At 50.3% G+C, this 18,874-nt stretch overlaps 2 protein-coding genes across 3 annotated transcripts in view; one reads left to right on the forward strand and one right to left on the reverse strand.

Annotated features, from left to right (window-relative positions):
- LOC134805569 (uncharacterized) overlaps positions 1-18,874 on the forward strand; it is a 177,279-nt gene that overhangs the window by 43,925 nt on the left and 114,480 nt on the right. The window lies entirely within an intron of this gene.
- On the reverse strand, positions 8,744-13,201 carry LOC134805574 (uncharacterized protein K02A2.6-like). 2 transcript variants are annotated; one of them, XM_063778849.1, is made up of 2 exons: positions 12,021-12,150; positions 8,744-11,652 (listed from the first exon to the last, which is right to left on the reverse strand). In XM_063778849.1, the coding sequence occupies exon 2, from the start codon at positions 11,502-11,504 to the stop codon at positions 8,772-8,774; it is 2,733 nt and encodes a 910-aa protein (XP_063634919.1). In that variant the 5' UTR covers positions 11,505-11,652; positions 12,021-12,150; the 3' UTR covers positions 8,744-8,771. The 2 variants fall into 2 exon arrangements, with proteins under 2 accessions (XP_063634919.1, XP_063634920.1); XM_063778850.1 differs by having other exon boundaries at positions 11,514-11,652; positions 12,021-13,201.

An 18,874-nucleotide genomic window follows, 5' to 3' on the forward strand; every position in this document is an offset into this window, starting at 1 on the left:
CTCGAACTAGGGTCTAAAAATAGCTCTAAGTATGTGCTACCTACTAATAATTTTTTGAACTAAAAATATGTCATATATTACAAGTTATTAAATTTCCAACACAAAAACCAACTTATGTTTGCGTTTAACGACGCCTGAAATTTTAGAATAGCAATCCTTTAAAAAATTAATAACTACTAAACTATACACTTTAAAAATATAATTCAAATGGATTTGCATTTCTTACAATCAGCTTAATCTAAATAACCTACTAGAAAGAATTTATTTACAGAAGAACAGAAGATATGATTTTTTGAAAGTGAAATCTCCTAACGTCGTCAACCGCAAATGGGGTAAACTTTTTACAGAACGTGTGAACTTTGAACCCCACTATCTCCCGAACCATAAGTCGGATCGATATGGGGCAAACAGCTCCTTGTAAAGCAAAAAGCGGACCCAAAATTAACAGACGAAACGAACAAAGTAAGAAAACGAAGATGTGAATTTTTTAAAGTGAAAAAGTGCCTGAAGTGAAATAGTGAATTTATATGTAAAGTGAAAGAAATTGAAAATAGTATAGAAATCTAGGGAAAAGCTGGAAAAGAACAACGGTATAAAATAGTACTCAATTAACTTTATCTAACCACAAAAATTCGCAAAACTCCCTCACTTCTACCTCTCAAATTTTACCTCAACCTAACCTTTTTTTTTTTTTTTTGACGCAGGGGAAATGCGTTTATGCATTCACCCCGGGGCTGGGGCCCATTGGGGGGTGATATGTGGGACTCGCTCCTCCCGTAACTCCCTTTGCTAGTCAGAGGGAGGGGAGGAGAATACCCACTAAAACACCTCAACCTAACCTTTTTTTTTTTTTTGACGCAGGGGAAATGCATTTGCGCATTCACCCCCGGGCTGGGGATGCCCATTGGGGGGTGGTATGTGGGACTCGCCCCTCCCGTAACTCCCTCTGCTATTCAGAGGGAGGGGAGGGGAATACCCACTAAAACCCCTGCGGCCTTTCCGTCCGTGCCGTTATAGGGGGATGCAATGGGGTCGCGAGCATGTCACCAAGACATCCCCCCGGCAGTCCTGGCCCGGTTAACCGGGACATACCATCAGGTTCGGGGAGAGTTAGCAAACGCATAACTATCTCTCCCTCCTCCCGTGTAGGGTCGTGTTATGCGGGTCCCCTACCCGCTGCCCTACTGGGGTATGGCACGGTTCAAAATGGCATACCGCCTGGGTCTCCTTCCCAGTCTTCTGCGTCGGATTGGGAGCGCATTCGGGTCTTCCTCCCGCTCCCTCTCCTTGGCCTCCTTCTGCGAGACAACGGTGTCGCAGAAGGAGAACACTGCCTCCCAGGATCTCTCGCTGTTCAACATGGCCGCCACGACGCTGTGCAGCGAGAGATCATCCGTCCTAATGGTTACCGCCAGCGCACTACGCTCCACGACCCAGTGATTGCACACCTCGAGGGTGTGCTGGGCCGTGTCATCTGTCTCACCACATTGATGGCAGGCTGGGGTAGGCTCGCGACCAATGTGCACGAGCGGAGTGGTTTACGTTACATTGGAGTACCTCAGCATCTTGTATTAGAGGCATTAATGTTCCATAAGCTGTCGTTCCGTCCGATTTTCAGGTTCATTCGGTAGGGCGGCTGCGGCGGCAGCCATGGGACCGGCAGTGCAGGCCTCCTTCCCTCTAACTGGTGGTGGGGTGCAAGCTTGTCCGCCCATCACATGTCCCGCCTTTAGTCCAGCGTGGTGGCATACGGCACACCAGGGGGCCGTCACGGTGCAGTCTTTGCTCTTGTGGCCTGGTTTGCTGCATCTATAGCACCAGCTGCCTCTATCCACTAGAGACGGGCACAAGGGCCTCGTATGTCCCGTCCCCATGCAGCGGTAACAGCGTAAGGGTAGCTGTTCCATAGCCTCCACACGTGCCGCTGACCACCCGAGCATAATGCGTCCCGCCGTAACGATCACTTTAGCCACTGTTAGCGGGCAGCGTACGATGACTGAGCCGGACCCACTACGTGTCATTCTTATTGTTCTAACCGTCACCTGTTCCTCTTGGCATTTGCCGCTGGCTATTCTGATACCTGGTGGTACCGCAGCGCCTCTTTAATGCAGCCCCAAGGCAACGAGTTAAAGGCATTGGCAATGTCCAGGGACACTGCCAAGACTACCTCGCCTCGGGACACCGCCTCGTCAGCGAGAGCCTTAACACGCTGAATGGCGCCCACTGTTGAACGGCCGCTGCGGAAACCAAACTGGCAATCTGCCACATCAGGTCCGACACGAGCGAGGTGCTTGATGAGACGGCTGGCTATTATGCGCTCCAGGAGCTTCGCAATTTCATCAAGCAGCACTATTGGGCGGTAGGCAGATGGAGAATCTGCCGGGCGTCCTTCCTTTTTTATGAGAACCAGCTAGCCTGTCTTCCACTGCCGTGGAAGCCTGGCTTGATGAAAGCAAGCTGAGAACATTTGCAGCATTCGTGATTCCAGAGCCTTACTGGCCAAGACCCAGGCGCGACCCGGTATGCCGTCAGGCCCAGGGGCTTTGTTTTGGCCTTAAGTCTTAGCACAGCTGCGCCAAGTTCATCATCAGACACGTCGGGTATCTCCTCCTCGTCACCTTCAATTTCAGCGGGGGGTGCCATTGCTGGCGGTGCGAAGTTATCGCAGGCCGGGAACAGCGCTTCCACCACATTTCGCAGTAGATCCGGCTCGAGACTTCGCGTTAGGGGGGGAGCCCAAGGGCGAAGTTTGTTTCGGACCATCTTATATGGTCGCCTCCAAGGATCATTATTTAACATATCGAGCATTTCCCGATATGAGCCCTCCTTTGCCTGCTTTATAGCGATCTTCAGGCTTTTTGCACGCTCTCTATATGTTCAGTTCAGGATCCCGGAGCCTGCGCCTTCGCTGATGACTGTAAAGGCGCCTCGCCGCAACAAATGACTCTCGGAGTTGCGTGAGCTCCGGAGACCACCAGTAGACCTGACGTTTAGGAGGAAGAGGCTTGGCTCGGGGCATCGCTGCATCGCAAATGTTCGACATTGCTTCGCCGAGCCATTTCGCCTCCTCGTCTACATCTATTGGATCCGCCGGAGGCGGGTTCCATGCCTGGACCTCAGCAGCAAGAACCAATGCCTCTCTGTCTAGGCGTTTTAGTGCCCATCTTAGACCGTCACCTGGCAGTGACTGACTAATTGGACCGCTCAGAGTACCTGGGAGTGCGGAGACCCTGAACTGTATGTAACGATGGTCGGATAAGGACTCTACACTCTCAAGCACCTCCCAACCCTGAATACGACGGGCCAAGGCAGCATTAACAAAGGTTACATCGACAATGGAACCACCCTGTATTCGAACACATGTGTCGACAGAACCCCGATTGACAACCACCAGACCAGCCGCAACCGCCCACTCCTCTAGTTCCCGCCCACGTACATCCGTTGCTGGAGATCCCCATGCGACGGACTTGGCGTTAAAATCACCCGCAACAATCACGGGACGCGGATTACAGCGACCAATAACCGCTCCTACTTCTACTAGAAAGGCTTCAAATTCGGCCACACTCCTATTGGGCGAGAAATAAACACTGACTACTGTGATGCCACCAAGGAGCGCGGCCACAAATCCCTTCCCTTTTTCCACCTTTTCGAAGGGCGGTGAGCCAGTAGCTGTTTGAGTTATAATCGCCGCCGTGCCATCGTGGTCCCCAGCCCAGTTGTCCCTTTGGGGGATGTGGTATGGCTCGGAGAGGATAGCCACATGTGCCAACCACAGCGCCATGCTCTGAAACAGGAGATCCTGAGCATCGAGGCAGTGGTTGAGATTCACCTGCACAAATTTTAACGCCATTATTATGTGGTTTCCATTGGCGCTGCCTGCTCACCCTCGGCCGCATCATTGGCAGGTTGGTGGACGGATTGCGAGGGGGCTCGGGAGCCATCGCCAGTCTTCTTCCCCTTCTTGTTGATTTTGGAAGCAGAGCATGTCTTGCTCCCAATTGTGTGTCCTGCCGGTTTATTGGCCACCGCGCAAACAGCGCAGTGCGGTGCAGTAGAGCACGTGGCCGCCTTATGGCCGGACTGGCCGCAGCGGTAGCACAGGTCGCTGCGGTCCTCTTGAGCCTGACACTGCGCGCGGACATGGCCTGCTTCAAGGCAGCGGAAACAACGCATAGGCTTTTGATCCAGCAGTTGGACCCTTGCCGATACCCATCCAACAATCAGTCGGCCACTGTCAGTCAACTTTTTAACCACCGTAATTGGGCAGCGGACCCAAATGGAACCTAGGCCTGAGAAGTCCTGGCGGATTTCGCCACACTTTATTTGGTCTAAGTGACACCCACCCACTTTGACCACGGCTTTTCTCACATCATCAGGCGTGACAGAGTCATCCAGCCCTGAGATACGGACTTCAGCGGTTTTTGCAGGCCTGGAGACTTGGACAACCTCGTTATTTAATTTCTCCCTCAATTTATCAGCGAGAGCATCTGCTTTTTCGCTGCTGGTCGCCCCGGGGACCTCAATAATGGTAGCCCCTGTGACTGCTCGTTTGAACCGGACTCCCTCGATCTGTAGTTCCTTTAAGTCGATTTTAGATCTAGCCTCCTTAAGGATGTCCCGTAGGTAGTTTTACCTCCCTCAGCTTCCGGCTTCAGCGTGAGGACAATCGCCGCTGAGCGTGGAGGGCGCAGTTTACGTGCCTTCTTGGGGGCTGCTTGCTGCGTTGGAGGACTTGGTGCCTTCTTCTTTGTGCCCTTTTTAACCACCTTTGTCCATGTCTCGTCCACGTTAGCCGGAGCAGGCGGTAATGGACGAGGCTCACGCGGTGCATCCGCAGGTTGAGCCGTCTTTCCCTTCTTCTTCTTGCCCTTTTTTGCTGTCGTTTTCTTCCCCTCATTCCCAGGAGCAGAAGATGGTTGCAGACCATTGGGTGCCTTTGATTTATTTAACCCACTAGGTCCAGCGGTAGATTGTACCGTCGGGGCTGGGCGAGGTGTTGCAGCCTGCCTGTTGTCCTTCTGATATGCAGGTTGGGCATGGGCCGTCTTTTTTGTTTTATCTGCGGCCAGCGGTGGCCGCACAGCTTTAGCTGGAAGGAGCCTGTCCTCTAAGGCTTCCAGGCGGGCGTTCACCATTGTGCCCACGCTCATCATTATCGTGCGCTCGGCCTCCTCTTGGGACACGTTAGATGGTGCCACGAGCGACTGCTGTGAGGCCGGTGTCAACGGGGACGGGGCTGCTCTAGCGAGTCGCAGCTCATTTCTGAGTTCTTCATGTTCCTTTTGAAGGTCCGCTATTTGTGTTTGCAGACGGGAGACAGTCCGCTGTAGCAATTTGGTCTCATCCGTGGTGGTGCGTTCTAGCATCACTTGGGCGAAATCAGTAATCGCAGTGGCCGCATCCTTCAGCTTCCGCTGGTAGGTGCCTTTTAAGTTCCCGGACGTAGCTACCACTTTTTTAACCACGGCCACGCTGTCAAGAACTTGCTTGTTAAGGTCCGACATTAGCTGGCTCTCTACGTCTGTACCAGACGCCACACTTCGCTCCATAGTTGGCCGCATGCGGATGGTCATGCTTTCCAGCTCCGCCTCAGCCTCCTTCTTTGTGCCCTTTCCTGGACTGAGGGAAGCAAAGGTGCTGCGTTGTAAGCTTCTCGGGTCTTGGCCATACCCGCGTACTTGCCAGTGGTTATGGCGTGACCACGACCCCGCTTCGATGTGGGCTGCGTCTTTTTGTTCTCGGCGGTCCCGTCTGATTCCGACCCAGAACCGCTCAGATTGCGTTTCCGCCAAAACCGTCGGTCACTGTCACTCAGTGAGTCGCAGCTCATGGCCGAGTCTGACTCAATTCGCTCATCTCTATGCCAGTCATTCAAAGCTGACTCTCCTACATTTACCTCGTTTTCACCCCCACAGGCTTCCGTCTCTTTTTCTTTTACTGACGCAGTCTGCAACTGCGTGCAGCTACTCTTCGGAGCTGGAGAGTCACAGCGGGTTAAAGACACGCGGATGTCTGGGAGCGATCTCCGGCTCCTCAGTCGACACCGCCAGACCCGCCGCGCCGCAAGCCTTGAAGGCTCGCCATCCCACGCCTCCAAGCGGCCGCTGGCCCTGAACCGGGCCCCGACAACAAACGATGCAAACGCACCACCTCCAAGACGGCTGCATCCCCTGACACCTCAGATTAGCTGAGGCATCTCGGGAGCAGCCATCCACAACAACACGGCACTAAAGCCAACGCAGGAGAAGACTCGACTGCCATAACCACTCTGTGACTGGTAGTTCGCAGGGGGAGAATAGCGCGCAACTGAGCGGCTATCTTCCCCTGCCCAGGGTGCACCACGAGGAGGTCTACCAATCCCGCACCCCGCTCCACCTCAACTTAACCTAACCTAACCTTTTTTTTGTTTTTTTTTTTTCGTTGGAAAAATGCTTTATGCATGCCCACACACCCGGGGGAGTAATGCGGGTTATGTGGGACTCAGCAAACACACGCCGCTACCCACTAAAAAACCAACGGTATGCCTTCGCGCCGCCAATGGGGCCTGGCCACGGGTTCTCTTAAGTACGCAACCGTGACCACGCCAACGCCGCTCGCCACTACCACATGCGGCGGGCCCTTCTCTAGGGGGGGCTCCCCCCTACCCCTGCCTCCTCAAAAGGCGCGTGGGCATACCACGCGCGCCTCCTCTGCGAGGCCTATGTAATGGGCAGCGACCCACTGCCCAGACCTCGCTAGGTGGGGGGAAGGAGGTGTGCATACGCTCTCCTGCGGGCCCCTGCGCGCTTGCGGCGGATCGGGTGCGAGGCTGGATCAGCCTCCCGTTCCCTCTCCGCTGCCTCCTTCTGCGACATTACATCCTCGCAGAAGGAGAGAACCGCTTTCCACGACCTCTCGTCGGCAACCATAGTCTTAACTATGGCTGGCAAGGAGAGGTCGTCCCCCACCACTGCCACGAGGTCACGGCGCTGCCCCGCCCAGGCTGGGCATTCCTCCAGGGTATGCTGCGCCGTGTCCTCGGCGCAGCTGCACTGGTGGCACTCGGCCGTCACCTCCCGTCTTGCAAACCGGTGTAGGTAGCTCCCGAAACAGCCATGACCCGTGAGCACCTGCACCAAACGGAAAGTTAACGAGCCCCGCTCTCTCTCCAGCCAGTTTTGTAGAACCGGCCGGACCGCCTTGACAGTCCTGTGTCCTTCCCCGCGTCCAGCTAGTTGTTCCTCCCATTGGAGGACGATGGACTGCCGGACGAGGAGCTTCTGCGCCTCTACTTCCCTGGGCGCCGGATGGTACTCCTGCAGCCGGAGGTCCCTGCGCCACTCGTACAGAGACGCTTGGGCCTCCGCCTCCAGATCCCAGGGAGGCGTTCCCGCTAATAAGCAGGCCGCATCGTACGAGATTGTGCGGTACCTGCGTACAACGCTGATGGCCATCGCCCTCTGAGCCTTCCTCAGCAGGGCGACATTTCGGGCCGCCAGATTCACCGCCCAGATCGGTGCCCCGTAGAGGGCCATCGATCGCACCACCCCCATGTACAGACGGCGGCTCGCAACCTCCGGCCCCCCGATGTTGGGCATCAGCCTCTTCAATGCGGCCGATGCTGCCATTAGTCGGGGGGTCAGGCGGACAAAGTGCTCGTGAAAGCTCCAGCTGGAATCGAGGACAAGTCCAAGATATTTCATGTTGGACTCTACCTTGATTCGAGTGCCACCAACGACCCTTTCTGTAATGCGTTCTAGTCGCACTACGGCTTTACGTCTCTCACTAAGTGAGATGTATGAACAAATGAAACACACACACGTCCGGTCACTTAGATATTTATTACGAGACTAAACTGCCTACAGAGGGCGCATCTGAATGCACCGCGATATGAGGATATGACAACTACCGTTAGGTTAAGTAGGTACATACATTACATCACTCTCTTCTTAAAACGTTATTTAAACATTTAAAACTACTTAGGAACACCATACCTTCTCCTTTCCTAGTACTCGGTAAGTTTACAATCTAACACAAAAAAAAAATGCAACACCAACATTGTTATTGTGCACGAGAACAGTAAGTAAACCAATCAATATTTTTAGGTGAATCTTAAATCTAAGGTAAGTATAGAAATAGCATTGTATACATACAAGGAAAACTTAACTACTATGAATATATACCCACTTATAGATAGTTTAAAGGTTCGATAACACCGTCATTCATAAATTTTCATCTATAGTATGTATGTGTCTACAATAATAATTCAGTTACTGAGTGATATTAACATACTAAATCTTGTTTATTTGAGATGGGGTCATTAGAAGCTGTAATAGACTATTGTTTAAACTATTATTGGAAATTCTGTTTTTTTTATGAATAAGGGAGTTATCGGATGTTCAAGTAGGTATACATGTAAGTATATTACGATAATTTACAGTATTAAAGTCTAAATATAAATCGCAACTACGTAATTGTTTAGGCACTTGATTTACCTAGGTATTTCTGACAATACATACTTAGTATTTCCGTCATGAATGATAACACTTATGTGTAATTATAATCCATACAGTTATAGAAATACACATGAGAAAATTAGCTTAAACTAGGTATTTATTTAACAATACGATCACAATGGTAACATCTTATTACCTAATCTTTCACGTGCAATGCTTAAGTACATTTGTTTGTAAAAATTTAATTTGGCACTAGTGGTACTCAACCGTATACTAAACGTAACATGGCACAAAATATAGTGAATAATAAAAAAAAATAAAAAAAAGTAATACTAATTAAATTTTATATTTTGGTGGGTTTTTTAGTCTACATTCTCTGACATGTCTAGGTAACTGGGGCGGTTTAGATGGTGGGGTGGAAGTTGCTGTAGGCGACAAAAAGAGATCTTCGCTACAGTCTGACCTTGGCGAGGCCTGCGGCGTTACGGAATGCGCGTCAGACGCTCGGCTCGGACCCGGACTCGCTCCGCTCGAAGCGGATGGCCGACCTTGATGACTGCGCTGCGGCGTACCTGTGGCTAACGGGGCATCGGCACGGTCAGGAATAGCGTCTTCAGTATATGCCACCGGTTCGGGCAGAGGTACCTGCAAAGCTGATGAGTCACCTGGGCAGGTTAATATACTTGATCGCCGCCTTAACTGATCAACGTGCCTATGTACCTCCCTATTTAAGTTATCGCACACTGTGTAGTCCGTAGTCCCGGTCCTCTGAGTAATACGACCAGGAAGCCATTTTGTATCACCCTGATATTGCCTTATCCATACTTTATCACCTGATTGGAGAACACGATTGGGGCTTAATCGAATGTCCGCTTGTTTTCTCTGTGCCTTACGCACCCTATCTTCACAATCTGGACGCAGTACATCTAATTGTGTACGAACCTGCCTACCCATCATAAGCGTAGCTGGGCTTTCGCCTGTCGTGCAGTGTGGTGTATTGCGGTAATGTAATAAGAAATTACTGATAGCTAAATTAACATTGTGTTTCTGTCGCACGGCTTTCTTTATAACCCGTTTAATAATTCGAACCGCATTTTCTGCTGCCCCATTAGAAGCAGGATGATATGGAGCTGAGTGTACATGTTCAATACGGTTTTGTGTTAAAAAGGTCGCGAATTGTGTACTCGTAAACGGAGGGCCGTTATCCGAAACTATTTGTCTAGGGAAACCCCATCGAGCGTTAACTTCACACAACTTTTCAATGGTGTTATTAGCCGAGGTACTATTTACTGGAAATACCTCGAGCCACTTTGTTCGAGCGTCAATCATAACCAAATAAGTTATTCCATAAAGAGGTCCTAAAAAGTCTAAATGAACCCGCGTCCACGGGCGCGAAGGCCAGGGCCACGGGCACGGCGCATGGCGCGCGGGCGCCTCCGCCTCGGCGGCGCACACGCCGCAATCGCGACACGTGCGCTCCACCGCCTCATCTATGCCCGGCCACCACACGTAGCTCCGGGCAAAAGCTTTCGTCTTTACGATTCCCATATGACTCTCATGTAACACGCTTAAAACCCTATCTCGGCAACCCTCTGGTATTACCACCCGATGGCCCCACATTACGCATCCTAACTCTTCGTACAATTCTAGCCTACGGTTAAAGTACGGTTGTAAATTTCGGATTTCTACGTCAGTCGGCCAACTGGATCGTATATACCCTAACACTCTGCTCAAGGTCGGGTCGCGTTGTGTTTCTTTTTTAACATCATGATAATCTAATAACAATTCGTTTTGAGCGAAATGTAAATACGTTTGCTCGGGCGGCGGGCCGTCTAGCGAGTCAGCATTTTTGATCGGCACGGGCAAGCGCGACAAGCCATCTGCGCCATTTGCATCGGTGCGTATGTACTCTATATCATAAGTATATGCGGAAAGTTTAATCGCCCACCGTTGCAATCGGCTAGCCACCATCGCGGGAATACCCTGCTTGGAACCAAAAATACTAACGAGCGGTTTGTGATCCGTTCGTAATGTAAAGTGTCTGCCATAAAGGAATTGATGTAATTTCTGTAAACTGAATACGATTGCTAACGCCTCTTTGTCTATTTGAGAGTAATTACGTTCCGCCTCATTTAAAGAACGCGAGACATAAGCGACTGGTCGTTCGCGCGCACCGCCCGCGTCCGCGCTGTCCCCGGGCTGTGTCAGCACGCCGGAGATGCCGCGGCTGCTCGCATCAGTGGTCAACGTCAGCTGTTTGTTAGGATCGTAATGACTTAACACTTCCGCGCTCACTAACAGTTTCTTAATACTTTTAAATGATTTTTCGCAACGTTCATTCCAATTCCATACAGCTCCTTTTCTAAGTAAATCATACAAGGGGGATAAAATGGTACTCAAATGCGGTACAAATCGAGCATAAAAATTAACTACCCCTAGAAATGACCTTAAATCTGTCACATTGAGAGGTCGAGGTATCTTAAGGATACCTTCTATCTTGGTGGGATCTACTTTAATTCCGTCTTTTGAAATTACATATCCCAAGTACTGTACCTCTTCCAATAAGAAAGAACATTTACTTTTCTTTAATTTCATTCCATGATCGTGAAGCCGTTTCAAAACTTTTTCTAATGTCACTAAATGCGAATTTATGTCCGCGGAACCAATAATTATATCATCGAGAAATACTTCTACTTGAGGTAGATCTTTCAACAAATTGGACATTATTCGCTGGAATATACCAGGGCTGGAAGACAATCCGTAAACTAGTCTATTATATCTGAATAATCCCTTATGTGTGTTGATGACGGTATACTTTTTAGAGTCGTCCAACTCCACCTGATTATAAGCCTGTGTCAAGTCAATTTTTGAAAATACGCGGGCACCATTGAGTCTCACTAAAAGATCATCTATCTTAGGAAGCGGATACCTATCAATCAGTAAGGCGGGGTTCAAGGTCACTTTGTAATCTGCACAGATTCGCAAACCCCCATCAGCTTTACGTACCGGTACCAGCGGCGTGGCCCACTCCGACGTGTCGACCGGCTCGATGACGCCGCAGCGCAGCATCTCGTCCAGCTCCGCCTCGACCCGGTCGCGGAGCGCGTACGGCAGCGGCCGCGCGCGGCAAAACACCGGCGTAGCCCCTTCACGCACTCGGAGTGTCGCTTTTCCACCACTAAACCGCCCGAGTCCTCCGCTAAACAGCTCCTTATATCTGTCGAGTAAAGTACATAAATCATTGTTAAGGGGCTCGTTAAAGTTGAATAAACACTCTTTATAAATCCTAGGAACCCGAATCTGTAATTCTGCTAGCCATTGTCTGCCTAGTATTGGGTTAGCGCCACCCTCAACAACAAAAAGTTCTAACTTTTTCAACCGGTTTTTAAATCTAACCACGGGTCTTATGACCCCTAAGGGTCTAACACGGCGTCCATCATAAACCTTTAACACTAAAGGAAACTGTTCCAATGGTCTGTATTTAAAATACTTATTATAAGTATCACTACTTATACACGACACAGGGCTCCCTGTGTCGATCTCCATAGACATGACTTCATCATCTACACATAACGATAGGCTTACCGATTTATAATCGTTTAGGCAAAGATGATACAGGTCTGCTTCTTCGACGTCGGACCCCGACGTACCCTCCTCTTCATACTGAGTCTCGTCATCCTCTGCCAGCACATGGTGTATGGCGCGACTGGGGCGCCGCGCGCCCCTGCGGCCGCCGGTGCCCGGGCGCCGGGCGCCGCCGCCGCTGCCGCCGCTCGACCCACGAGCGCCGCCGCCCGAACCACGGGCGCTGCTGCTGCCATTACCACCTGCCATCTTTGCCGGACACACGCGTTTTAAGTGACCTACTTTACCACATTTGTTACACTGAAAATCTTTGTAAGGACATTGGACGTCACGGTGACCTAACCTTCCGCACACTGCACAAATTACTTTGTTAACGCCATTACCGCCACGCGGCTGCCACGATGTGAGCGCATGTACCGTCTCGGCTCTCTCTCCCGCATCGCCCTTCTCGCTCACACTCGGACGTTCCACCATTGCTGCGTCCTTCTCCGCGGCTTCCAACGAAAGGGCTAGCTGTACGGCCTTGGTATAGGTTAAGCTAGTCTCTGCGAAAAGGCGTTGTCTAATTGTGTCATTCTTCAAACCGCACACCAATTGGTCCCGCAAATTTTCCTCTAATGTCGTGGAGAATTCGCAATGCTTGGCTAATTTTTTAAGGTCCGTTAGATACTGAGCGACCGTCTCCTTATCTCCCTGTCGCCTCTGACGTAACCGGTATCGTTCCGCCATAAAAGATGGCTTTGGTTCGACGTGCTCAGACATTATCTTAATAACTTCCGCATAAGTCATGTCTCCTGGTTTCTTTGGACTTGTCAAGTTGCTGAGGAGCTCATATGCTTCTTCTCCCATAACGGCAATCAAGGTCGGCAACTGCAAGTCACCCTTGATGTCGTTGGCTTTGAAATACATATTCACGCGCTCCACATAAGTACTCCACTTGCCTGTCGAAACCTCGAACGCTTTTATTTTCCCCACTGACATCTTTAAACAACATCCAGCCAATTCTGGGTTTTAAAATCCAATCCTCGTTCGCCACTGAGATGTATGAACAAATGAAACACACACACGTCCGGTCACTTAGATATTTATTACGAGACTAAACTGCCTACAGAGGGCGCATCTGAATGCACCGCGATATGAGGATATGACAACTACCGTTAGGTTAAGTAGGTACATACATTACACTAAGCACCCTAGCTGGTTCGGGTGGAGAGCGTGCGGAGTCCACCGCCGTCCCCGGAGGCACGTCTTCAACATGGCGCACAAAGCGCCCCTGGGCATCCCGGAATGACCGGAACCCATCTTTGGGGGGCCTGGTGGAAGCTTCTGCCTCTGCCTCTGCCGGACCACCATTCTCCCCATCACCCCCTCCTTGCAGCCTCAAAACCAAATTACTCTGCAAATCGGTGTCCATAAAGTATTTGCCAGTGTCGTCGTTTTGGAATCTAGAGTGGTTTGCCCCCCCCAGAATACGGAAGGCGGCATGTCGCCACAGCACGGGCGCTTGCTCGTCCTGTGGCGACATGGAGGATTAGAACCTCCTGGGGTAGTTCTCCATTTTCGTTTCCACTCATTTTTTGTTTGCTATTTTTAAGGAGGTATGCCCCTCCCTGACGCTTGTGACTGGACTCCCTCCAGCCACGCATCCCGTCGGCACGTCAGACACACCTTGGGATTGGGATGATTTTTATAGTGGTTTTCTTCCACGTGCTTTCCCTCTCAGTGAGCGGAATCCCCGGCCCACTCAGTGTGGGTTACGGGTTGCCCGACGATGGCCAAGGCCAGAGTCCGTCTGCAGACTGCGAGACGGATCCGCCGCGCTTAGTGACCGAAGCCACTCCCACTCCTCCCCCCGCCAGAGGGAATTCCTAATGGGTCCCATCAGCGTCCCAACAGGGACCTTGCGGCTCACACTGTGCCCTCTGCTACTCAGAGGGACACGTGGAGCCACCCGCCATTTATCTCGGCCCTTCATCCCCGGCCTGTCCGATATGGGAAGCCCTATTCGGCATAGCCCTGGGGAACACTGGCATAGCTACGCAGCCACTCCTCAGGGTATCAACCAAGGAACTGCTCCGCGGGCGAGGATCCGGAATATGTCCCCCGCAGCCGCCATTGGAGGCCAACAGCCCCCCAGACGCGCAACAGATACGCGCGGCATCCGACGCGCGAGCCTCCCGATCCGCTAACACCGCCGACCCGCCCGGAGAAATGGATCTGCAATTGGGTTTCACAGAAGCCCAATGCACAATCCTTCCAGACAGCTAGGCAATGTCAGAAGAGCAGAAGGCTCCCCAAACCGGCAACCACACACATCCATGAGGTGTCAGGGGCCCATCCAGTCCCCTCCAGTGCCTACGGGGGGAGAGTCCCCGGACGTTCGCGCGCAAAACAGTGACCCGATTGACACCACATACCATTACTATCTGCTCATCCACTGCGCCATCTGCTTATTCAGAGGGACGCGTGGAGAGCCATTCTCGGGCAGAAAGCCCCCCCAATTCCCCCCCGGTGTTTGGTTCGTGGGACTACGTCCTACCCCGGCTTGATGACGAGACGGGGCTTTCCCCTATTCACCACCTGGGGACGCGCCACGTCGGGGTTCACCTCCCCGCCCACTCGGACACCCGAGCAGGTCCGTGGAACCTTTTTTTTTTTTTTTTTTTTAAGAGGGGGAAATGCGTTGCGCATACCACTGGGGCGCGGGGACGGGCCCCGGTGGTTATGTGGGACTCCCGTGTGCGGTTTACCCACTAAAACCCCCTCTGTTTGCCACCTCTACGCTCTGAGGCGAGGTCACAGGTGTTAGGGTCCTACTGGGACGTAGAAATAAAATCGCGGACTGTATCAAAATAGGCTGGTTTATTTCGCCTTAATTACATGAAAAAGCCCGGCCAAACAATTATAAAATTAAATTCGGTATTCGTCCGTTGCCGGTGAAGTAGGTAAAGCGAAGTGGTGGGCCGCGGGTCGCTCGCGGCTTGCCGCGATGACGTCGCGTGCTGCCCGCCGCCCGCGCGTCTCCTCCCGTGCGTATATCCAGTACTTAACAACAGGGACACCGAAGCAAGCTTCCGCAATCTCGCCAGCGGCAGTCCGAATTTTTCGGACCCGACTTGGGAGGAACTGTTCCTCCGTTCCTCATTGTGGCCGCACCGCCGGAGCGGCACGCCTGCCCACACAGGGACCCTTGTGTAGGCGACAGACGTCCCGAGTCTAACGCCCACAGGTACCTTTAAGGGGGGAGACGGCGGTCATACGCCAACCGCCGCTGCCCTACTCGCTTGCGACGCATAGGTTGAGAAGCAGGGTCAGCTTCCCTTTCGCGCTCCGCCGTTTCTTTTTTTGACATTACCGCTTCGCAAAACTTAAGCACGGCCCTCCAAGCGCGTCACTGTCCACCATCCTGCGGACTACAGTAGGTAACGAGAGGTCGCTACCCACTGCAGCCGTAAGCGCTCGGCGTTCCTCATCCCAGGCAGGGCAGTGCTCCAGCGTATGCTGGGTAGGGGTTGCAAATATTCGAAACTTTCAGGTATTCGAATATTCGACTTTTTCTGGCGAGATATTCGAATATTCGAATATTAAAAAAAATAAGAAAAGGAAAAAAAATCGGTTTATTATCGTTTTATTCAAAAGCTTTTTCCACATATTGCTAAAACTAATGATATTTTGCAGAAATCCACTTAAGTAATTGACTAGATTTTATCATCCTACTCTGAGATGCCCACGTTTATAAAAACAAGTAAAACGCTATAATTAGGCGTTTTCAATATTTCTAGATAAAACTTTTATTATAAATGGGTCATTGCGTGAATTAATATAACTTTAACCATCCAAACACGTACGTAAAAGAAAAAAATTGTAGGATTTTCTGATTTAAATTAACTTCTAGTCACTCAGAGACCTGTAAAATGGCCTTTAATAACATTGTATTTTAAATCTTTATTGACTGTATTTGTCTTGGCAAGTTTAGTTTTGATTCTTAATGGTCGGTTTATGATATAAATTATATAATAGGTATTGGAATATTTAAGGGAAAAAGTTGACCGACTACTGGGTGGATTATTCGTTAGCTAAATGTACATGGCTAGATTACCTAGTTGGGCAGGTTTAGTATGATCAAATTTGCAAGTTGCGATAAAGTGCAAGGTTTAGACTAAAGGTACGCTTGTACTCAATAAACAGAATGAGAATTTAACTTAAAACTTGCGTAACGTTGCTTGTACCTAGAAAAAGCATCAGCCGCACCGTAAAAAAAACATACTTTTTGATTTCGTTTTCTTTGAAGGTTTAACTGTATTCACGAAGCCTATCGAGAGGAATACAGTAAAAACATTATTTCCTTCGCATTTGGTTACCTACCGTTCCTCATTCACTGTAAATACCCGGCAAAACACACAGAAACTGTAACTATAGCGGATGAAAATAGATTTTTTCTGGTAATAAAAAATATTCGAATATTCGAAACCTGAGCGACCGAATATTCGAATATCAAAACAGGTCGAATATTCGACATATTCGAATATTCGAATATTCGAATTGCAAGCCCTAATGCTGGGCGCTCTCCTCTGGGCAGTTCCTATAGTGATGACATTCTTTAGTCAGTTCCCTCCCCGCTATTTGGTGTAAATACCATCCGAAACAGCCGTGTCCCGAAAGGATCTGTGTCAACCGGAAAGTCATAGGGCCGTGGTCCCGATCAAGCCACTGTTTTAAGACCGGGCGAATAGCCTCGATGGTTTTATGGCCCGCACTAGCATGGGCCAGCCGATGCTCCCAAATCTGTATCATTTCAAGGCGGATTGTGTCGCGCCATCCTTCGCTCTCTCTTGGTGCTCGTGGATCACCTCCCTCACGTGCCTCCTCGCGCCAGCGGTAGACCGCTGCGAGGGCTCTTGCATCGAGGTCCCAGGGAATAGACCCAGCCAGCACACATGCTGCTTCAAAAGAAATTGTTCGATACTCGCGTACGGTTCTTGTGGCCATAGCTCTCTGCGGTGCTCTCAAGAGAGATATTTCCGCCTTCTTCAGTACATCACCCCATACTGGTGCTCCATATAGGGCCATGGATCTCACGACTCCCATATAGAGCCGTCGACATGACGCCTTGTCTAGTAGTAAGTATACGCCCTAATGCGCCAGCTGCTCCCAGCAGTTTCGGCATCAGGTGTTCGAAGTGAGCACGGAATGTCCACCTGCTATCGAGTACGAGACCGAGGTACTTCATATTGGACTCTATGCTTATCCTGGATCCACCTACCACTATGCATCGGGTGGAGGAGCATTTCTGGGCCCATGGAAGCACAGAGCTTCCGATTTATGTAGGGCCACTTTCAATCCCAACCGTTGAATTTGGCTAACGACATGCGCGACTCCTGCTGTTGCCAATATAGCCGCTTGCCTAAAATTGGCTCCTCGAGCTGTTACCAAGGTGTCATCGGCATAACAGGTGAGATCTATGCCATTCAGAGTTGCACCTCGTAGGACCCAATCATACCCAATATTCCACACATCTAGCTCTGCCTCCGTTACCGGAGGCACACCGACTTCCGCAACGTCATACCCTACGAGCTGATGGGAAGGTGCCATTGCTGGGGGCTGGTGTTCCGGTCTGTTCGGGAACAAGTTGGAAACAACCACCTCCAGCAGTCGAGGCTCGAGACTCTCCGTCAAGGGGGGGGGGGGGGGGGGGCAGGGGCACAGTTTGCCCCTGACTGCCTTGTACGGCCTCCGACGCTATTTTCACCGCTTCACGATCTAGGCTGTTCAGGGCCCAACGAGGGGAAGGAGTCGCAGCGCGGCCATTTGGACGACGACGATCCGTGTCTGTCGTGTCCCCGGAGGACGTGGAGACATCAAACCGGATGTACAAATGGTCTGATAGTGTCTCCACCGTCTCTAGCACTCTCCAGCCACGGACACGCGTCGCGAGTGCCGGGGAGGTCCGTGGAACCTAACCTTTTTTTTTTTTTTTTTTTTTTTTTTTTTTTTTTTTTTTTTTTTTTTTATTTATTACTATTCGGAGATCCAACAGCTGTTAACATGTTAATAGGTTTTATAAATGTGATACAAGAAGCCAATTACAGGTTCTCACCAGTAAATACAGATTAACAAAAACAATTGGTGGTTAGCACTATTGCACTACACATACATTTCAACGCCAAAGGCAGAGTAGCAAATTTTTAATTCGTATTACTAAAGAAGATTCAAAAGAAATACAGATTAACAAAAACAATTGGTGGTTAGCACTATTGCACTATACATTCATTTCAACGCCAAAGGCAGAGTAACTAATTTTGAATTCGCATTACTAAAGAAGATTCAAAAGAAAAAAAGGAAAAAAAAAGAAAAAACACAGCACAATGAAATTTCACATTCCACTAAGCCATGCTCATTTAAAGAACTCCTCTGTCAGGATACGCCGCACAGTTTGGATGTTGCTGTTGAAAATATCGATGTCATGCTCCTTCGTGAGTTTATTTAGACATTTACTAGCACGTATCAAAAAACTGTTCTGTCTGTAGTTACGCGAAGCATTTGGAACAGCAAGGGGTCGAAAATTTCTTGTAGATTTGGATGGAATACTGAAAGAGAGCTCAGCCAACAACTCAGGGCAATCAATATTTCCGTTTATAATATTGAGAATGTAAACTATGTCTGAGATTTCACGGCGTGTATGCAACGGAATGAGATGATGCTTCCTACAAATAAATTTTTTACGAGGGGAAATGCGTTACGCATACTCCCGCCCCCGGGGGGGGGGGTCGGGAGTTATGTGGGACTCTCCTCCCTTAGGGGGAGGCCTACCCACTAAAACCCCTCGGTGTACCCTCGCTCCGCCTGAGGTAGGG

The sequence above is a fragment of the Cydia splendana genome, unplaced genomic scaffold (genome assembly GCF_910591565.1).
Source record: "Cydia splendana unplaced genomic scaffold, ilCydSple1.2 scaffold_42_ctg1, whole genome shotgun sequence".
Lineage (NCBI taxonomy): Eukaryota > Metazoa > Arthropoda > Insecta > Lepidoptera > Tortricidae > Cydia > Cydia splendana.